This window comes from Sinocyclocheilus grahami, unplaced genomic scaffold (genome assembly GCF_001515645.1).
Source record: "Sinocyclocheilus grahami isolate Dianchi unplaced genomic scaffold, SAMN03320097.WGS_v1.1 scaffold136.1, whole genome shotgun sequence".
In the NCBI taxonomy this organism is placed as follows: Eukaryota; Metazoa; Chordata; class Actinopteri; order Cypriniformes; family Cyprinidae; genus Sinocyclocheilus; species Sinocyclocheilus grahami.
Window position 1 is genome coordinate 390,990 of NW_015505315.1, and position 21,562 is coordinate 412,551.

General features: G+C 38.8%; 2 protein-coding genes and 1 long non-coding RNA gene across 4 annotated transcripts; 2 read left to right on the plus strand and 1 right to left on the minus strand.

Moving 5' to 3' along the window:
* The first annotated feature begins 616 nt into the window (after positions 1 to 616).
* LOC107590997 (repressor of RNA polymerase III transcription MAF1 homolog) lies at positions 617 to 7,801 on the plus strand. 2 transcript variants are annotated; one of them, XM_016279976.1, is made up of 9 exons: positions 617 to 1,170; positions 1,881 to 1,965; positions 5,655 to 5,786; positions 5,869 to 6,031; positions 6,652 to 6,773; positions 6,863 to 6,982; positions 7,063 to 7,155; positions 7,324 to 7,358; positions 7,559 to 7,801. In XM_016279976.1, exons 2-8 carry the CDS (start codon positions 1,883 to 1,885, stop codon positions 7,346 to 7,348), a joined length of 738 nt encoding a protein of 245 aa, XP_016135462.1. In that variant the 5' UTR covers positions 617 to 1,170; positions 1,881 to 1,882; the 3' UTR covers positions 7,349 to 7,358; positions 7,559 to 7,801. The 2 variants fall into 2 exon arrangements, with proteins under 2 accessions (XP_016135462.1, XP_016135463.1); XM_016279977.1 differs by lacking the exon at positions 1,881 to 1,965 and having other exon boundaries at positions 7,324 to 7,801.
* On the minus strand, positions 4,497 to 21,121 carry LOC107590999 (uncharacterized). Its single transcript, XR_001609846.1, has 3 exons — positions 21,046 to 21,121; positions 15,180 to 15,183; positions 4,497 to 4,508 (listed from the first exon to the last, which is right to left on the minus strand). It is a non-coding gene; the product is annotated as an uncharacterized lncRNA (long non-coding RNA).
* Positions 9,137 to 21,052, plus strand: LOC107590994 (leucine-rich repeat-containing protein 14). The gene is made up of 4 exons (XM_016279974.1): positions 9,137 to 9,583; positions 9,670 to 9,947; positions 16,761 to 17,624; positions 20,329 to 21,052. The coding sequence occupies exons 2-4, from the start codon at positions 9,670 to 9,672 to the stop codon at positions 20,906 to 20,908; spliced, it is 1,722 nt and encodes a 573-aa protein (XP_016135460.1). The 5' UTR covers positions 9,137 to 9,583; the 3' UTR covers positions 20,909 to 21,052.
* Positions 21,122 to 21,562: the final 441 nt, after the last annotated feature.

Sequence of the window (21,562 nt, forward strand, 5' to 3'; positions counted from 1 at the left end):
ACTACACAGAGCCGTTGTTCACTGACGAGCTGCGCAAAAAATCGCGCGAATATGAACGTGGTTTTGCGCAGCACGTCAATGAACAACGGCTCTGTGTAGTAAATGCTGCTCAATGTGAAAGCCCGCAGGTGATGGAGATTTACGCAGGTGATGGAGATTTACCACTGATTACAGAACCGGCTTTTCTGACAAGATGCGCATTAAATATCTCATGCGATTTATCGTGCAACCCTAGCCAGAATCAAAGTTACGCCTTCTTTCTTTGCGTGAACGTTTGGGCACATTCTGGAAATCGTCCCAAATAGTGACATAGGTATGTGGGGGCGTGTTAGAACGAGCCGTTTTAGGTAGGCGTGGTTGGCGTGGGTTTAACTTTTATAAAGAATATCTCTTTGGATTTGAGACTTTAGTCTTTGCAACTTTACAGATCTTCTTTATGCACCAAGAGCTTGTAACACTCCAAAGAGAAAGGACAAATTTAAATCGCATCATTTGACCCCTTTAAATGACGTGACCATTTAGCCAATAGAATAGCTAGTACATTTAATTGACAGACTAAGTAGCCAATAGAAGTGTCCATAGTACTTTCCTGAACACACAGTGGGCGTGGTCATCATCAACGGAAATATTTCAGAAGAGGCGTGGTTTGTATTCTGTTTTCGGATATAGAGACTGTTGTTGGATGTTTTTGCGATTTTTACTAACAAAATACAAGAAATAGGAGACATAATCGTTAGCGAGAGGTCGCAAGTGCTAATTTAAGCATCGGTTAATCAAGTCGCGTCATTTAAACCGACGCTTACATCGTTTTTAGAAGGTAAATAGGTTAAGCAAGGGGATGCTGCTGCAGTCGCTGTCTTGGAGCTCGACACAATCGCTGAATTTTATGTTGCGTTTAGTCGAAATAAGAAGCTTTGCAGTAAGAGAAAACGCCTGCAGGATATGTCAGTCTCGACCGAGTCATTTTCAAATTTAGTGAATTCATATTGTACAACGTTTTTTATTGTTGTCCCCACCGCGCGTGGACGCCAGAGCATTTTAGCTTGTATTGTGTTGTTAGTAGAACAACTCCGTAAACCGAGCTGTCTGTGAGCCGAACTTACTAACCTTAACGTTACTCCATTCGCCCAGATTTGTTTTTAGTTGGAAAGTGGCAGTACAACAGTAAAGGTAAGCATTACAATTGATATACACTGTGATACAGTATGTCGTCAGTATCATAAACCATAACGTTAGCTGGTCAGTAGTAGGTCAGTTGCTGTTGCTGGATGTAAACAATATAATGTATTTATTCCTAAACCACTTCGCTCTCTCATAATGCTGTTTTGTCTTGTTTATTATTTTATCAATAAAATGTCCCCACTTTAGTGTTTTTTTTTACCCCACACGCCCAGTTCGATTTATAAAGTAGGAAGAGCTTAAACGGTTGTTGTTGGGGGAGGTGGACAGGCAGATGGGCTGTTACGATTGTCTTACAGTTTTCAGACGTAAAGTCAACAAATAAATCATAATTTAACGCCGTTTTATGTGTGGTCTTTTTTTGCAATTAATGCCATAAGTATGCATTTACTTAAATGAAAATACAATTTTCTTGTTTATACGGACAATTATGCAGTCCGTACATAAATTAGTTTTTACGTAATGCACTAAGGGGGAGTCGTTTTACTTTGCATGTAAATAAGAAACGCTACTCGCACCTGAACACATTACATTACGTTTCAATTGAACTCGATACAACTAGTTGCATCAATAAATAGTTTATATTGTAACCGGTTACTCTCTCTCTCTCTCTCTCTCTCTCTCACACACACACACACACACACACAATGAAATAAGAGATATTTGGCTTCTGATAAGTGTGTATGTGTTTTGTTTTCCAGCTATGAAGCTTTTAGAAAATTCCCGTTTTGAGGCATTGAGCTCCCAGCTGTGTGTTGAAACTGGAGATGCTCACATCCTTGGCAGGTATGAACCTTGAAAATAATAGCAAATGCGTTTTCCTTTGAACATTTTTGAACTCTAAGAGTTGTGATTTACAAAAATGTGGGTACCCTGTAACACCTGGGAATATAACAAAATTTTAAGTGTGTTCAGGCTTTGCAAATTCATAAAGAATGAACAATTTGTATTTTACTCACCCTTATGTCATTCCAAACTTTGACTCTTCAACAACACTTTTATGTAGTGTTTATATATGAATAAAAGCTTAGATTAAATTTGTTCATCATGTAAAGTGATAATTTGTCTTCGGAAGACTAGAATCAAACCACTCTGTTCATATCAAATATTTTTAAATATCTCATTATGAATTTTTGAATCTTTAAAAAAATTTGTAGAATGAGCTGTCATTGAGGGGACATAACTTTCCTCAGATTTCATTAAAATACCTTCATTTGTGTTTAGAATATAAATAAAAGGCATAAAGTTTAATAAATGACATAAGGGTGAATAAATGGTGACAGAATTTTCACTTTTAGGTGAACTATCCCTTTAAATAATTTAAATGTCTAGAACCAATGCACAGATTAATGAATATACAGCTCTGAAGTAGGGCTGTGCAATTAATCGCATGCGATTGTCAAGCGCATCTCGTAAGTAAAGCCGGTTAGGCAATATCCCGTTCATAATCGCAGATGAATCGCATTAGATTATGAACGCGATATTGCCTAGCTTGTCAGTGAACTAACTACTGTGTAGTAAATGTCGCTCCATCTGAAAGCAGGTGATGGCGATTTACTACCAATCATGGAACCGGCTTTACTGACGAGATGCGCATGACAGTCGCATGCGATTAATTGCACAGCCCTACTCTGAAGTATGTAATTGGGTACAGGTGGCTCTCTCTGAGTCCAGACTCTGTAAAAATATAAAAAATCCTTATCCAGTACATGCAAAAAAACTGGAAAATTCATGGAAATTAATTGGTCAAAAGGAGCAATAACCCTGGATTTAGGTTGTTTTTGTGTCTGAACACAATTATTGTGTTCAGGGGGATTCCAAAAAGCAGGTTATGTGACATACCCGGGTATGTTTGAGGATAAGCGAGTGGAAAACCTCAGCTTTCGGTTCCAAAATCTGAGGTTACTTTCAGGGTATGTAAGTGACTATAGCAACTTGCTCTCTGAAGATAACCTGCTCCGGAGCAGGTTATCTTCAGAGAGCAAGTTGCTATAGTCACTTACATACCCTGAAAGTAACCTCAGATTTTGGAACCGAAAGCTGAGGTTTTCCACTCGCTTATCCTCAAACATACCCGGGTATGTTTGAGGATAAGCGAGTGGAAAACCTCAGCTTTCGGTTCCAAAATCTGAGGTTACTTTCAGGGTATGTAAGTGACTATAGCAACTTGCTCTCTGAAGATAACCTGCTCCGGAGCAGGTTATGTTCCAGGGTTAGTTCACTTTAGAGCTATCAGCGCATGCAATATAATTAATATTCTAAAGGATTAAAGATTAAACAGAAAAAAATATAAATTATTGCACAACTATCAATTAGGGGGCGATATGCACTAAGCATGTAAACGACCATTGAACAAAAGAAGAAGAAAGAAACAGTATGGGCGTTTTTCTTAGCATCCGTTTCCATAGTGATTCGTCGCTCTGTTGAGAATGTCTTGAGTCTTAACCAGGAACATACTCTGAGTTGAATTAACTTACTCCCGGACGCGTTTTTGGAACCACATACCTCGAGTAAGCAAGGTTTGGGGTTAATCAACCGAAAGTTCAGGGTTTAGCTGACAGTAAGTTAACCGTGCTTTCTGGAATACACCCCTGGTGTCTGTTCTGGTAAACATCCTGTCACACATCAACACACACATTTTGATTCTTCCTGTGGTTCTTTTATTGTCCAAGCGCCATGTGCATAAGTATTTTAGCTTTTACTCTGCAAAGTGCAAACATTAGCATGTTTCAGCTCAGTGCTTGAACCGTCAGAATAAGAAAGTTGCTGAATTATTATAAATGATAGCAAATCTTATCTCATCATGTCAAAAGAGTGTCATTTTAGCAACTGTGTAGTTCAGTAGTTCAAACAACTTCAAACGATGTCATGGTGACGTAAGTGATATTGAACCCAATTTTTTTTTTTTTACTAATTGTACTCTACTTTTTTCTTTATCTTTTTGATGTTAGGTTTAAAACTAGGCTATATTGTATTGTTTTCTTTCACTTTGTGAAGATGTTATGTAAGGATAAGGGGGTCTGATATACCCAGAGTAAAGACGCGATTATTGTACCCGTGACGCAGATTGTAGTGTCCTCTAACACATGACAGTAAGTTAACCGTGCTTTCTGGAATACACCCCTGGTGTCTGTTCTGGTAAACATCCTGTCACACATCAACACACACATTTTGATTCTTCCTGTGGTTCTTTTATTGTCCAAGCGCCATGTGCATAAGTATTTTAGCTTTTACTCTGCAAAGTGCAAACATTAGCATGTTTCAGCTCAGTGCTTGAACCGTCAGAATAAGAAAGTTGCTGAATTATTATAAATGATAGCAAATCTTATCTCATCATGTCAAAAGAGTGTCATTTTAGCAACTGTGTAGTTCAGTAGTTCAAACAACTTCAAACGATGTCATGGTGACGTAAGTGATATTGAACCCAATTTTTATTTTTTTTTTACTAATTGTACTCTACTTTTTTCTTTATCTTTTTGATGTTAGGTTTAAAACTAGGCTATATTGTATTGTTTTCTTTCACTTTGTGAAGATGTTATGTAAGGATAAGGGGGTCTGATATACCCAGAGTAAAGACGCGATTATTGTACCCATGACGCAGATTGTAGTGTCCTCTAACACATACCACTGTGGTTATTTAGGGGTAAACACAGCTGAGTTTCATATGATCTGCCAGCATCTTTAGCATTTAATCATGTTATTGGATTAGTGTAGAGTACAGTACAGAGATATCAAATGTGGTATCTCAGAGCAAAGATGCCAATACCATTTGTATATATCTTTTAGTAGTGCTCACGTCAGTGTACTTGTACAAGTTAAAACTAGTGAAGAGGCTAAATAACCAGTGCATGCATATTGCATACCATCTCTATTTACTAACAGACACCATCAGTATCTTGTTACAGCCCTACTTTCAAACTGTCTACTTCAGTGTGACGTGTCTTTCCTCAAACTGATCTTTACACACCAGACACATACGGTTTATGATACAGTTCAACCTTTGTTCTCCACTGTTTGCTTGTTTCTTCTACTGATTTATGGAGCTTTAACACAGGGCTACAGTGTCCCAAATCATATGATTCTCCTCCGCGTCCTGCTACAGCCTTTGCCCTTCACATATAAATAATCATGTCTGTGGACTGTTACTGGGACTGTCTAAAGTTGCACAACCTCTCTTGCATAAGCCAGAAAGATAAACGCACACAATATTCCCATGTCCTCCCCCCTCGCTCTACATCCGTGACATTTTAGCCAAGCATAAAAATATAGTTTTGGAAAAGCCCAGCAGTTGAGTTGGGATGCTTAAAACATTTTTTAAATAGCTTAAATTTTACTGCAATATAAAAAGTTTGTTGTATCTTATATAAATCCCAAACAATATATTATGCTGATATTTGTGTGTGCAATTGTTTGTTTAGTCATGAAATAATTCAATCAATCCCTTTCTTATTCGTTTTCTCTTTTCCTGTCTGTAGGATTGAGAGCTACTCGTGTAAGATGGCTGGTGATGACAAGCACATGTTTAAGCAGTTTTGTCAGGAGGGGGAGCCACATGTTCTTGAAGCTCTGTCACCCCCTCAGTCCAGCAGCGCTCCAAGCCCTAACCTGTAAGCCTTAACACACAACCATAGGTTTCACCTCGGCTATTGTGGGCACACTACACAATATTTCTCCTGCGCTTTCTTTTAGATTGGGGAAGAGTGGGGAGGATGGAGAAAATCCACTAAGTGATAAGTGTTGCAGGAAGACCTTGTTCTACCTTATCACCACCCTGAACGAGTCGTTCCGGCCTGATTATGACTTCAGTGCTGCCCGTGCCCATGAGTTCAGCCGAGAGCCCAGCGTTAACTGGGTTAGTATGACTGGTTTCCATTGTATCGCGATAATGTTTCTGCTGGGTAAAGAACTTTTTATGTGATGTTATGTTATTAAATGTCAGGCACAAAGGTTTTTAGATGCACTGTCAGGAATTGTTGAGAAAAGTTACAAATTCAAGGCAACATTATGCAATCAGATTTATAAGTTCTCTCAATGATTGTCTTAATTGTCCTAAGTAACACTCCTTTTTTGTCAGTTTTATTTTGTTCACTAATTGTAAAATGCTCAATTCCACCAATAACTTTGTATAGGTAACTACAACGTTTTTGAAAATGTTCAGTTAGTAATACAGTAAATCAATCATCTTTCAGAAACAATGATATTTGGGATGTAGATTGAAAGGGTTGTATATGAACCTCACTTGACACTATATGAACACTTGACACACTAATCTCAAGAATGGTGAAAATCAACAAATGTAGAACAACAAATAATAGTAGTAACAAAACAACAGTCAGCAAACTGCAAAAAAAGTATTCATGTTGCAGTGCATGCTGGGAGCTCAACATTTAACTTGTCAGTAATAATATACCTCGATATGAAATTCTAGAATTTAGTATGATTGTTTCCTAACAGACTGTTTGTGTCCTCCAGGTGGTCGACTCCGTTAACAGCAGCCTTTGTTCTGCTGTGGGGGAGCAGTTTAACTCTTTAGGACCAGAACTGTGGAATGCCATTGATCAAGAGATAAACCTGCAGGGCTGTGACATCTATAGGTGTGTGACAAGTAAAGAAATGATTTCTCCCTCATTAAATGTGTTCTGTACATGTATTTTAATAACAGCCATTTTTGTGTTGTTTGTAGCTACAACCCAGACCTTGACTCTGACCCCTTCGGTGAGGAAGGCAGCCTGTGGTCCTTCAACTACTTCTTTTACAACAAGAAGCTTAAACGCATTGTATTTTTCACTTGCCGCTCAGTTAGGTAAGTAATCACTCACTGTACACACATTATAAAAGTCATTTTCTAGCCATTTTCTTTTTTAAATATCATGTTCTTTTCAGTGTCCTCAGTAGTTATGGTTTCAGTGGCCTTGACAATGAGTTGGACATGGAGCTGGATGATGAAGAGGAAGTGGACAGCTTCATGGAAGACAGGTGAGATTGTTTTAATGAAGACATCTTCATAGAATCCATGAGGGCAATCAAGTTGTCCTAGACCAATAAAACTGGAAAAAAAACTATTGTGCTTTGTACAATATGTAATAGGTATGTGAGCCATCTCTATATATGCCATAGTCTTTTAAAAAGGTTTCTGTTTTTCAGGTTCCCCCGAGCTCTGTGTGTCTAAAGCTTTCTCAGGGATGTCAACCTGCGCTTCAGCTAAAGGGCCTCGCCGTTAAATTTGCTCCAAATTTCTTCTTTCCTTTTTTTAGAAAAAAAACAAAAACTTTTATTTTCTGGGGATTTTCTTAAGTGTGTGTGTTTGATTTTTACTTCTCTGTGGATTGAGGAGAAGAAATAAGTAAATTTTACACCTCCCATTTGCCTCTAAAGTGTGGCTTACAAACTGTGGCTGAGAGGAATTCCAGGAGAGCTGCTTGGACAAGGTTTGACATGGACTCATTTTTAGCATTGGCTGAGAAGAACAAAAACCACTGGAAACCAGCTCATCCTAGGAGTGAATGAAAGTCACCAGCGTTTTGACAGTGGAGAATATGAACACACTTTGGAATTCAAAGACTGCATGCCTTCTGGATTTGTGCCCCTCTGTTTTATTGGTTCTCCTAATATTTCATGGTTTAGTGTTCTTCAGCTAAAGGGCCTCGCCGTTAAATTTGCTCCAAATTTCTTCTTTCCTTTTTTTAGAAAAAAAACAAAAACTTTTATTTTCTGGGGATTTTCTTAAGTGTGTGTGTTTGATTTTTACTTCTCTGTGGATTGAGGAGAAGAAATAAGTAAATTTTACACCTCCCATTTGCCTCTAAAGTGTGGCTTACAAACTGTGGCTGAGAGGAATTCCAGGAGAGCTGCTTGGACAAGGTTTGACATGGACTCATTTTTAGCATTGGCTGAGACGAACAAAAACCACTGGAAACCAGCTCATCCTAGGAGTGAATGAAAGTCACCAGCGTTTTGACAGTGGAGAATATGAACACACTTTGGAATTCAAAGACTGCATGCCTTCTGGATTTGTGCCCCTCTGTTTTATTGGTTCTCCTAATATTTCATGGTTTAGTGTTTTTTTTTTAAAGCTGTGTAAGGTTTGAAGCTTGTGTATCTGAATGTTGTCATTTAACATGTTGTTGTTGTTGTTTTTTTTGGTCAAATATTTTTATCAAAACCAACTTAACAGGTACTTTCCCCCACTCTACATATGTTTCCTGCGATTTAAACCAATGATCCTGGAATTGGTAGCATCGTGCTCTAGCAAACGAGCTCTAAACATTTTAGACTTATTTTCCTAAAATCTTTATATGAGATTGAACTATAAAGCTTTTTTTGGTAAACTGAATGATTTGAAATTCATTTATTTTAGTACACACTGCACTGATTTTTAGTATTATATGTCTGCAGGTTTACTTTTGTTGCTGCAATTTCTTTGGCTTTCTGTAATATGGACTTTGAGTTTACCAACTGTTGTTATTTTTTTGCATAGCTGAATAGTAAACATGCAAACCAAATATCGTTGAAGCTTTCAAGGCTGGTGCACCCCAATCGTGAATGAAAAATGTGAATGGTCTTGTTGCCAGATAGCATCTGTGACAATAAAAGTACAGGTTAATCACCAGTTTGGGCTTGTCTCTTTAATATTCACTTTTATCTCTTCATTTCAATGATTCAAAATACTTACTCAACCATTATAACGTATATTATAACTCTTCTTGAGAACTTTATTTAAATTATTTTAAAATACAATATTGTTCATACAAACTTTGAAAACTAAAATCAAAAGATGACAAAGGTATAGTGTAACAATCACTCTACAGAAAAACCTGTGTGCTTGCCTTATAATATAAAATTAACCACTAACAATCCATTTGTTGTCCTTAAAGCTGTTTGCGATAAATGTATATATTATGAAAACGCAAAACCAATTCTTTCTTGTCAGAAGTTGCAAATCTTCATTATCTATTATCTTTCTCGTTGATCTTTTGATATTTTATTCGTACATATCGTCGCTGTTATTTGGGATCGTCGCCAAATAAACGCGTCATCAAAGGGCGACTATGTTCAGCCGTAAACATCAGGCAGGGAGTCGGAAAGGCATGGAAAAATATTCCAGAAATTTAAACCATTTTTAAAGATTTATCTTGATCGCACGGAGTTATATTTTACATGTCCGTTGCTCATGTTCAGCGTATTGTTCTCACGCCATAAAGCATGCATTAATTATCTACAACCCGCTAAAGGTTGAGCATATTAAATCCTATATTTAGAGTTGTAGACATTTAAGACGCTCGCGACATTCAGATGGCTGTTAAACGAGCCTAATTGAATGCAACATGTAGTTAGTATGCAGGATTACAGTGTGATGAGGGAGATCATTTTGTAGCTGCTTTCGGGGCATTCTGGGGAAAGAAAGGTTTGACGATTCTTTACTCTCATATTAATTATTCAACATGCTGATTTGTAGCAATACTCTCTGATGCCGTCCTCTTTTGTGCACAGATGGTGCTGTCTTTGCTGAAGATGTGCGCTCGGGAGGTGGTGAGCGACCACAGCTCTTCGCAGTATTGGTTGAGTTGTGTGCCGCGGGAGCTCTACCGAGCGTTGCTGGAAGCCGCCTTCACCCACTGCCGTCCTCTGGCCGTCGGTGTACTCGTCCAGCGGTGGCCCGAGAGAAAACTGACCGTTGGAGGCAGCAGAAAAGCGGGCGAGTGCCCTCCGAACCGCCTCTGCGTTCAGGCTCTGCTGCTGGCTGTTATCAGGGGACTGACGGACAAGAGGTACGGATGAGTCTACACGACGCTTTTTATTTTAATGACAAAGTGTGCCATAAAAAAAGACTACCTCAGTATGTTATACATCGTCATAGCATGTGACATGTCTCCGAGTCCGACCTTTAAAGAGAGCGGAGCAGCATGGATAAATATAGGCAGAAATGTAATTGATGCCCTGCTCCTTTCCCCATACTGGCAGTAAACAAGTTAAAGGTGGGGTAAGCGATTTTTCAAAAACGCTTTAGAAAATTGATTCGGGCCGACTAGCAAAACAAACTTGTAGCCAATCAGCAGTAAGGGGCGTGTCTACCCATGATGTGGAGGAGAGAGCTTTCAGTGCACAGGACAGACATTAGCGAGCCGAGCGACAGAAAGATAGAGATGGTGGATAAAAAAACTGGAGAGAACTCAAGGAGTGGAAGGCCTGCGATCGGATGCCGAGGTTGCTTTGTTTCTTCTCGATAGGTGAGTAACACCGTGTCTGTGCCGCAACCGCTAAAGTCTGTCTAGTACACTGGCACACAAAGCGACCGTTGAAAATCATTTGAAATTTGTGTCAATACGTCAGAAATAGAACGCAGCAGCAGTTTTCTGTCAGGGATTTGCCGTGTCGTGCCGCGCTGCATCCAGTGTAGACCAGGTGGGGTAAGCGATTTCTGGTAGCCAATGTTGACATTTGAAATCACCAAAATAAACACGCCCCTACCCCAAAAGGATATCGCCCCTATTTTGATAGCTCCGCTCCACATATACCTACGCAACCCAGGCAACGATTAGTTCTGTGAAACAAAGCAAAACCAATGTTACACCATGTCTACACCGGGCGTGAGTGGCTCAGCGTGACAAAATACTATGGAACTCATTATAATCAGTGATGCTGTCTACACCATAGATATACAGTATATACACATATCTATGGTCTACACTGGACGTGACGTGGCACGACACGACAAATCCCCGACAGAAAACTGCTACTGCGTTCTATTTATGACGTATTGACACAAATTTCAAATGATTTTTAACGGTCACTTTGTCGCTTCCAGTGTACTAGACAAACTTTAGCTGTTGCGGCGCAGACACGGTGTTACTCGCCTATCGAGAAGAAATGAAGCAACCTCGGCGTTCGATCGCAGGCCTTCCGCTCCTTGAGTTCTCTCCAGCGCTGGAAAGCTGATCCGATATTTACACAGGTCCTACTTCTTGCCTTATTGCCTTAAAGGGGTCATATGATGCTATTTTAAAGTTCATTATTTGGTGTAACAGAATATGTTGGCATGCTTTAATGTTCAAAAAAACACATTATTTTTCAAATACTGTACATTATTGTAGGTCCTCTATGGGCTCAAAAACCTGCCTGGAACGCAGCATAATGTCGAGTTCACACTGCACGATTTTAGCCCGATTTTTCACTTGCCGACAGGTTTTGCGAAATCGCCGACAAATGCCTGAAATCAGAGGCAAATAGGTGCTCGTTCACGCGAGTGACAATCACGCAGTGTGAATTATCAAAGACGCGATCTGAGAGAATCGTCCGTGAAAAATTTGGCATGCTAAATATCTGGAGCTGTCGGCGATTCACAATCCTGCTGTGTGAAATGAGTTCTGACTGAAAAACACATCGGCGATGACCTACAGCCAATGAGAGAGCACGATACGGGGAAGTGGGAAGTTCGGGGAGGAGTTATATGAAACGTAGTTTGCGGGCCAGTGTTGCCAAATCCACGATTGCCGCCGGTTGTTTTTCATGTCCGCAGGTTGAAGCGACCCCAATAATGTGATATTTAGACCCTGGAATGTGAATTGTACCAGGAGAACCCCACCAAAAAATTTGTATTTTACCCCCCGAACGCGATTTTTACTGGGGGACCCCCTCTAAAGCAATTGGGCTATTTTCAGGCTAGTTTTGAGTAGTAATCGGGCGGGTTTTGTAGCGCGCTCTAATTGAGAGCCATTGGGGCAGATTTGAGACTGCCCCGCTTATTTTCACGTTACCTTACGTGAACCTCGCTCCGCCAAGACGATATCAATGCTCTTCAGCTATGAGTCTGTATCAGGTCAGTAACTAGTTGGCATGTCTGTTTTTTTCTATGTGGAGTAGTGGATCAAATTAACAAAGTAGGCTATACATTAAATCCTTTAGTTTAAATGCTCACATGAATAGCCTTTATATGGTTCTGTTGTGTTTGTTTTGTTTATTCTGAGAATAGACATATGCTCTTCTTTCCTCCCAAGAATTGCTCCTCAACTTGTAACACCTAAATCAACATTTGGAGGTGATAAATACTAAGGCAATTATTATACAGCATTTTATGCGTGTAACATTACTTCGAGCCTGTCAATCAACATTAGCGCGCCACCCACCGGATAACACAAGGACATCTCTGCCAAAATTTTGTCCCCATGTGCTAGATCCTAGATCAACATTGAGGCCTTTATATTGTTGTGATGCTTGTTGCTGCACAATGGTGCCCCATAGTTGTGTCCAATGTTTCTACATTTTTCATGTACATGTTATAATGGCTTTTTTTCATGTTGTAGACCACAAAATAGCAATTGATTACTGAGATACAGGTTTTCACAAAAACTAATGATAAAAATGAATAAACGATGAAAAATGATAAACCTCACAGTTGAGTATTTAAACCAGGGGTGAGTCAGAAGTGTAAATTATTATATTAATTTAAAACGGGGTTATGTAGGTGGATTTTCACATTGAACAAAAACTACAGACTAGATTATTGAAAATGAACATTTATTCTCTGCCAGTAGGAGACGCTTTTGGAATGTCAGAAATATAGAATGAGAAAAGTGTGAAAAAATATAGCCTATATTGAAGAGGAAAGTCCACTGGTGAGTTACCAGCATAAGCCTGTGTGCAAAGGAAGTCTAATTCTAAACTTTAAAATACATTTGAGTTATTTGAACTACAAATCTAAATATAACAGAAAAAATAAGGAAAAGACACCTAAGGATTATATCAACCAAAAAAGTAACTGCGTATGTGTCCTCTACTTGGTTCCTTCTCATAAATGAGTAAGCAACATTTAAAACAATTATAAACATTTAATACACACGGTTTCTCAATATTTAATTACAGCTTCAGATGCATAATATTTTCATCTCCTTCAAGCAGGATACACAAAAAGCACGTTTAATTCGGACGGTTGTCGTGGTAATATACACACCGTAAACAGCAACCGTTCGTGTGTCAGTGATTAATGCGCATCTCCTATATGAAAAGCATTTTAGGGGGCCCTTGGCTTTTGGGGGCCCAAGGCGGTCACCTACCTTTGCCTAATGGGTAAGTCCGCCCCTGCTGTTAGAAAGTCTATGGCTACAAGAAGATTTTCAAAACATTAAAAGTTTCTAAAGACAGCTGAGATCCTCAGCATTGAAGAAAAAGCACAATGTCATCAAGATGAATAAAATGTTTCATTAGAACAGTAATGGGCACACTTGGCCCTTCCAGGCCACTTTCCTGCAGAGATTTGGTCCAACCCTGATATGACTCACCTGTCTGTAGCCTTCTAGTAGTCTTGAAGACAATGATTACCTGGTTCAGGTGTGTTTGATTAGGGTTGGAGCTAACCTCTGAAGGAAAGTGGCCTGGAAGGGCCAAGTTTGCCCACCCCTGCATTAGAGCAACTGAGAAAAAAAAGAAGAAAAAAAACAGTTTACTGCCAAAGACTTGCAAGATGGCCTGATGAAAGGAGTAAAAAAACATTTCAATGCAGAGTATAAGAAGAACACTAGACAAACATGGCCTTCATGTTGGGATATCATGCCGAATTACCCCTCTTGAACAGGAAAAACCTAAAAGGCAGACTTGAATATGGTAAAATTCATTTGTATAGACCTGTGGAGGTCTGGAAGAATGTTTTATGGAGTGATGTGACCAAACTATAACTTTTTGGACCCATGGATCAGCAGTATGTCTGGTTCCAAAAAGGCAAAGCTTATGAGCAGAGGAACACCACCTTCATGTTCTGGGGGTGCTCTGCTTTTGCAGGAAGTGGAAATCTTGACTTTATGAAGGACATCATGAATTCCTTGAAGTATCAGGACATTTTGGCAAAGATTGTACTGCCTTCGGTGCAAAGACTGAAGCTTGAAGATCAATAGACTTTCCTAGAGGACAGCAGTCCCAAAATATACATCCAAATCTACTTACGCTTGGTTCAGAGATCAGTCATAGAATGTTCTTGAGTTCAGTTTCAGATTAAAGGGTTAGTTCACCCAAAAATGAAAATTCTGTCATTAATTACTCACCCTCATGTCGTTTCAAACCCGAAAGACCTTTGTTCATCTTCGGAACACAAATTAAGATATTTCTGATGGAATCTGAGAGCTGTCTGACCCTGCATAGACAGCAACGCAACTGAAATGTTCCCAAATCCAGAAATGTAGCAAGGAGATCTGTAAAATAATCCATGTGACATCAGTGGTCCATCTGCAATTATATGAAGCTACGAGAATACTTTTTGTGCACAAAAGAAAAAAAACCCACTTTATTCAACAATTTGTCTCCTCCGCGTCACCCTATTGCGCCATAAACAGCGTATGCTGTTCTGTGTCAGCTGCGTCACACGGATACGCTGTTTTCGTTCAGATCAAATCACAGCAACGTAGGAAACAGATCCGGCGTGACGCAGCTGACACAGAACAGCATACGTTGTTTACGTCCAGCTGATACTCTCCAAAATGGCGCTACAGGGAGGAGACGAATTGTTGAATAAAGTCGTTTTTTTCTTTTCTTATAAAAAGTATTCTTGTAGCTTCGTAAAATTAGGTTGAACCCCTGATGCCACATGGATTATTTTACCGATCTCTTTGCTACGTCTCTGAACTTGGGAACATTTCAGTTGTATTGCTGTCTATGCAGGGTCAGACAGCTCTCAGATTCCATCAAAAATATCTTAATTTGTGTTCTGAAGAAGTTTCATTTTTGGGTGAACTATCTCTTTAAAATATCATTGAAAATATTTAGGGGAATTTGAAGAAAGCAGTAGCAACTTGAAATCCAAAGATTATCAGTGATCTGGAAGCCTTTTCAAGCAAGGAATGGACTAGACATGTGCCGGTATTCGGTATCACAATAATGAATATGCACAATATTGTTATCGTGGGTACTTATACAGATACTGATAAATACAGATAATAATTATTTATTACAAATTATTCCGAATTTTGAATGCATTTTAAGAATACTTTTCCCATCAACTGGTTAAAATGCACAACACTGCTCTATGCTGCGTGACAGATGCATGCTCACTCGGATGTAAACAAGCAGGGATGAGAGGCGAGCGCGTGAGAGACGCTCTGGATGAAAGCACATTCACTCTCTGACAGCAGAAATACAGCCGTTACCCCGCAAACCCCGTAAACAAGGCAGCTGCGCTACTTTCTGTTTCTGAAACGTGTTTAAATGAAATAATCATTCAGATTTTTGTACTCGCTATGATGTTCATTACAGCGCCAAATAATTAAATATTTAGACTTAATAGGCTATTTATTTTCAAACCTTTTTACATTTTACTCTGGACTACAACATGCCCTATTGTTTGAAAGTGTTTTGATTCTTTATTGTTCAGTCACACTTTACATAAGGGCTTCATTAGTTAACATTAGTTAACATAAACTGCCAATTAATAATTCTTCTAAACATTCGTTAATCTTAGGTAATTTCAATATTTAATAACACGTTTGTTATTGTTATTTGTAATTGTTCAAATCAAAAGTTGCAACCATGTTATTTAATGAGCTAACATGAACTAAGAGTTGTATTTATTTAACAAAGATTAAAATCTTGTAAAATCCTTGTAGCAAATGTACAGTAGCTATTGCTCATTGTGAATGTTAATGCATTAACTAAGGTTAACTAATGAGATCTTATTGTAAAGTGATACCTATCGGCCTTTATAATTCTTTTGTACTTTAATCTGTGTAAAATTTTTAACTTTATGAATTTTTTGTGTGTATTGCTTTATTGTATTTAAATGTTGTTATTTTTGTTAGAATTAAAGTTATTAAACCTGTTATACTGTATTATGACAACACTTTTTTGCAACTAAATTTCAATACCGTGATAATACTGTATACCGTGATAAAAGCATTAGCAATTAATCGCAACATGAAAATTTGATACCGGCATATCCCTAGAATGGATCAAGATTTCTGTAGAGGTAACAGAAACTTCTAAGCACTTGCAGGCAGCGTTTATTTCATTGAATGTTATGAAGAATAAAAGATTCTGCACAAATTAAAATGTGTGTGTATACAGTGTTTCATAGTCATTTTGTTTTCTCTGTATCACTCTGTCTTTTTGTGTTGGCCTTTATAATTCTTTTGTACTTTAATCTGTGTAAAATTTTTAACTTTATGAATTTTTTGTGTGTATTGCTTTATTGTATTTAAATGTTGTTATTTTTGTTAGAATTAAAGTTATTAAACCTGTTATACTGTATTATGACAACACTTTTTTGCAACTAAATTTCAATATCGTGATAATACTGTATACCGTGATAAAAGCATTAGCAATTAATCGCAACATGAAAATTTGATACCGGCATATCCCTAGAATGGATCAAGATTTCTGTAGAGAGGTAACAGAAACTTCTAAGCACTTGCAGGCAGCGTTTATTTCATTGAATGTTATGAAGAATAAAAGATTCTGCACAAATTAAAATTTGTGTGTATACAGTGTTTCATAGTCATTTTGTTTTCTCTGTATCACTCTGTCTTTTTGTGTTGGTTTATATTGAGTGTTTCATATCTATTTAAGCATTATTTACAAGCTCTCTTATGTCCCTCTGTTACCAGGTGTTGCCTGCAGATGCTGGATCTCAGTGGACTTCAGTGTGAGGATGGGAGAGTTGAGGACTCGATGGGTGGATGGTCCCTCAGCGTTGCCCTTTGCTCAATGGTGCTACAAGCTCGATCTGCTGCCTCCAGGGCTCACAGGAGAGATGGAGAAAGAGAGAGAAAAAGAGGACTGGAAGCAGAACGTGACCGGGGCACCATCAAGCGAGACCGGGGCAAGGTAGGGTGCGGGAATAGTGGTGAAGGGAGTCAGGGAGGACACAGAGTGGAAGAAGTAGAGAAGATGGAGTGCAGAACTAATGAACGGATGTTTCCAGGAGATGAGTCAGTAAAGGGTGTCAGGAGGAGGATGGAGATCCAGAGAAGAAAGACTTTATCTGAGGGGAAATCAAACACCAGCAGTAATAACAGTCGTTTATGCGACCAAGACTGGGATGAGGTAGTTATGGTCCATGTCAGGGCTGACCTTTTTGTCAATTCCCGTTCCTGGGAGCGTGTCCGTGATGCCCTTAGTCAACCGGGCCCACTGCGGCTCCACTGCCGCTACCTCCGTGTGGAGGAACTCTCAGCGCCCTCCATAGCTTCCTTGTTGGGTCTCTTGCCTCAGCAGGATCTCCTCGGTGTGGACATCCGCTACTCCAGCCTTGGGGTGTCAGGCCTGGCTATGCTGCTTCCACTTTTAGCTCCCTTTCCTCAGCTGCACTCTCTGAGACTGCATTACTGTAACTTGGATTTACAGCGCGCACAGCCTGGCCAGCAGGGGGCACTTCAGGACATGTCTAAAGGACTGAGTTCACTAAAGAGACTAAAGAGATTATGCCTGACTGCACTCCGACTGCCAGGACACCTGCGCTTGCTGCTCAGGTACATTCATACACGCGGATTAAACAGCTGTGTTTATCAAGTCCACTCATACACTCCTACAACACATACACTTCATTATTTCAGTAAGAACTTTTTTTGGGCCAGATCTATTCATTTATTCATAAAATGCAATTAATACATGCAATCATGAATAAACCTAATCTGTAAGGATTTTAATATTTTAAATTCCTGATTTCAAGTCACCTTTTTATTTAAAGCTTTATACAACAGAAATTGTTTCAAAACATTTTCAGAATATTAAACAGGGAGGAAACAGAATCAGAGATGCAAACTTCATCAAAATAACGACAAATCCAAATTCTGCTGTAAAGCAGCTCTAAAAAGACTGGTGTCATATTCAGCTCCAGACAGTTCAGTGTTTAATCACTTCAGTTTAATAACTGTGTAAAGTTTATCAATTATTTATTATGAAGTTCAATTCAGTGATAAGCAGCTTAACTGAAGGCAGTAGTTTTGTTGTCCAGCTTGAGTCAGTTTAATGTTGCTTAAATCCAGTTCATGTCGATGTTGTAAAATTAATCAATTATAAACAAATTCGATTCAGCAGTAAATCAGCTTGATGTGATTTACTTCGATTTGCTGCAATGATATTACTGAATATTAAGTGTCCCAACTAAGCATTAAGCAAGCCAAAAGGCAAATAATTTTTTTTATTAATTAAATGTATATAAAATTGTAATTACAATTACAACCCCAATTCCAGAGAAGTTGGGACATTTTGTAAAATGCAATAAAATCAAGAATCTGTGATTTGTTCATTCTCTTTAACTTTTATGTACTTGACAAAAGTGCAATGAAAATATTTTCAAAGTTTTCACTGACCAATGTAAATGTATTTTGTAAATATGAACAAATTTTGATGGCTGCAACGCATTCCAAAAAAGTTGGGGGCAGAGGCATGTTTAACACGGTCACATTAACAACAATCAGGAATTGAGGATACTGTAATTGTTAAAGTTCTGCAAGCAAAATTTGTGTCCAATCTGGCTTGATACAAGACTTCAGAAGCTCCATGTCTGGCCATCCTCCTGTTGTTGTCTGATTCTCCTTTTCATGATGAGCCATACATTTTCAGTAGGAGACAGATCTGCAGGCCAGTCTAGCACTTTCACTCTGTCTACGAAACCATGCTGTTGTAGCACATGCAGAATGAGAGCTAGCATTGTGTTGATATAACAACCATGGACTTCCCATGAAAGACATCATCTTGATGGCAGTATATATCTCTGTACAATCCCAGTATATGCCTCCATGTCAATGGTACCTTTGCACATATTCCAGTCACCTATGCTGTTTGCTCTGCTGCACCCCCATACCGTGACAGATGTTTGCTTTCGCTTCTGTCAGTAATTAAAGTCTGGATGGTCCCTTTGGTCTTTGGGACTGAGAACTCAAAATCCATTTTTCCCTGAAACAAGTTGAATTGTGGACTCATCTGAGTACAGCACACATTTTCACTGTCTTTTTGACTACCTGATGAGCTCTGGCCCAGAGAACCCGGCAGCATCGCTGCATAGAATTGATGTATAGCTTTCTCCTAGAGTAACAGATATTCAAGTTGTATTTCTTGATGCAGCACCAGACTGTGGTAAATGACAGTGGTTTTCTGAAGTACTCCTGAGCCCATGTGGCTATATTTAACACTGCAGCATGACGGTTTCTATTTGCAATGCCATCTGAGGGCTCAAAGGTCAAGCACATTCAACTGAGGTTTCCTGCCTTGCCCTATATGCACTGTGATTTCTCTGGATTCCCTGAATCTTTTCACAATATTATGAATGGTACTTGGTGATAGACCTAAATTCTTTGCAACTTTGCATTGCGAAATGTGATTTTTGTTTTGTTTGACACTTCTCGTGAAATTTGGCACAAAGTGATGAGCCATGATCCAGCTTTGCTTGCAAAGACTGAGATGCTCCTTTTATACCCAAACATGATACCTTGACCTATTACCAATTCACCTGCTTACTGTGAACTGTTTCAAAACAGTTTAACGTGGATATTCTATAACCTTTTCACTTTTATTTTGCCTCTGTCGCAACTTTTTTGGAACGTTGCAGCCATCAAAAACAACATTTGTTCATATTTACAAAATACATTTACGTTGGTCAGTGAAAACTTTGGAAATCTTTTCTTTGTACTTTTGTCAATTAAATAAAAGTTAAAGAGAATGAACAAATCACAGATTCTTGATTTTATTGCATTTTACAAAACGTCCCAACTTCTCTGGAATTGGGGTTGTATTTCAAACTGTCAAAAAATGTCAGGGTGATACATTTGTTATTATATTACAATGAAAAAAGCCTCAGTAGATATTTTTTTGGGAAAAAACCTATGTAGTTTAGCATGATCTTTTATTATTATTTCTAATAATAACAAAAATGTTTTAACAAACATTTGTTTTAACAAGTCATGTGTTCCAACCAACAAAATTCATAAGATTTGACCAGCATGTAGAAAAAGAAGTGATAAAACTAATATCATAGAGAGAAATCCTGGGGGCAAAATATAGATATATAAATATAAATATATTACACTATTTTATATATTTTTGGTATACGTTTGATATTTTAGAGTCATTCATTTGACAGCCTGCTTGAAAATGTAAGAGTTTTTCAAAACCATATGAAAGCAACATTTCTGTGGACCTGGCATGTTTACATTTTCTCTCTCCTGTTTGCAGCTCTCTTTCCCAGCCTCTGGAGGTGCTAGAGCTGCCATACCTGTGCCTGACCTCCACTGACCTGGCCTACCTCTCCTGCAGCCAGCATGCTCCATTCCTGAGAGAACTTGACCTGAGTGAGAACTGGCTTGATGAATCGTCCCTGCCCTCTCTGCGCCGTCTCTTAGCTCAAGCCGAAAGCTCTCTGCGCCAGCTTTCACTTTGTGGTTGTGGCCTCTCAGACACTCTCCTGGGTGCTCTTCTTCCCTCCCTGTCTTGCTGTCAGGCTTTACGTAGCTTAAGATTGGCCTTAAACCCGCTCTCTATAACGGGACTGCTTTCCCTGGCCCGTACAGCGGCAGGAATCCCTTCTCTTCGTCTGCTGCTCTATCCCAACCCACTGGAAGAATATGAGCCTGGGCTGCCGGCTCTCCCCTCCAGTGCTCAGCTGCTGGATTGGCCTCTGCTAGAGGAGTCTGAGGGCAGGGACATGATGCTGAGGTTGCTAGATGAGGTTCTGAAATTGAGAGGACAATCCCGGGACCTTCTTGTGACCTCCGACCTTCTAAACTATAGCCCAGACTTGACTGTGGATGATTAGGGGGTGAATGTCCCAAAGCTCACTCTCTTATAATGTGTGACAATCAAAACTATGCTTAAACTAGTATCTTCAGATTATGTTTTAACCACTCATGGGAAATTACTTGTGGTTGCCAAGCTTTTTCAGTAATAGCAAACCTTACACAGAGTCATATAAAAAGTCTTGCTTGTGGAAACCTTAGCATTATATTGTATGCAGCTTCTCACATGAAATGATTTTGAATTTGTATTTGTTTGTTGTGTTATGCATAATGTATGGGTTTTATTGCCTTAAATCGTACTGTAATAGGGCAGTGTTTATGGCTAGCACCAACAGAAGGAACAAAGACACCTCTTAATTGTTTTTAAAACAAAACTTGTGTTGGCTTTTCTATGCTACCAAAAAATATAGCAGCCTATTTTTTTTGTTTTATTTTGGTGTGAATAGTTAAATGTTCATGTTCTATGGTGTAAAACGCTTTTCAATCTTATCTGCTAGTGTTCAATGTCTCATGAAGGAAATCAAGACCTAAAGGGAAAATTTACTGGAAAATGAAAAACTCACCCTCAAGTCATTCCATATAATCTATATGATTTTATGACTTCATAAAAAACATTCAGACAGAATTTCCATTTCTAGTTGAACTATCCTTCGATGACTATGGGGTTTAATTAA

Bases quoted from the DNA above. Each gene is read 5' to 3' on its own strand.
- LOC107590997 (XM_016279976.1), top strand. From the start codon at position 1,883: ATGAAGCTTTTAGAAAATTCCCGTTTTGAGGCATTGAGCTCCCAGCTG. The intron at 5,787-5,868 runs GTAAGCCTTAAC...GCTTTCTTTTAG, and splicing joins AGCGCTCCAAGCCCTAACCT to ATTGGGGAAGAGTGGGGAGG. The intron at 6,032-6,651 runs GTTAGTATGACT...TGTGTCCTCCAG, and splicing joins GAGAGCCCAGCGTTAACTGG to GTGGTCGACTCCGTTAACAG.
- LOC107590994 (XM_016279974.1), top strand. From the start codon at position 9,670: ATGGTGCTGTCTTTGCTGAAGATGTGCGCTCGGGAGGTGGTGAGCGAC. The intron at 9,948-16,760 runs GTACGGATGAGT...CTCTGTTACCAG, and splicing joins AGGGGACTGACGGACAAGAG to GTGTTGCCTGCAGATGCTGG. The intron at 17,625-20,328 runs GTACATTCATAC...TCCTGTTTGCAG, and splicing joins CACCTGCGCTTGCTGCTCAG to CTCTCTTTCCCAGCCTCTGG.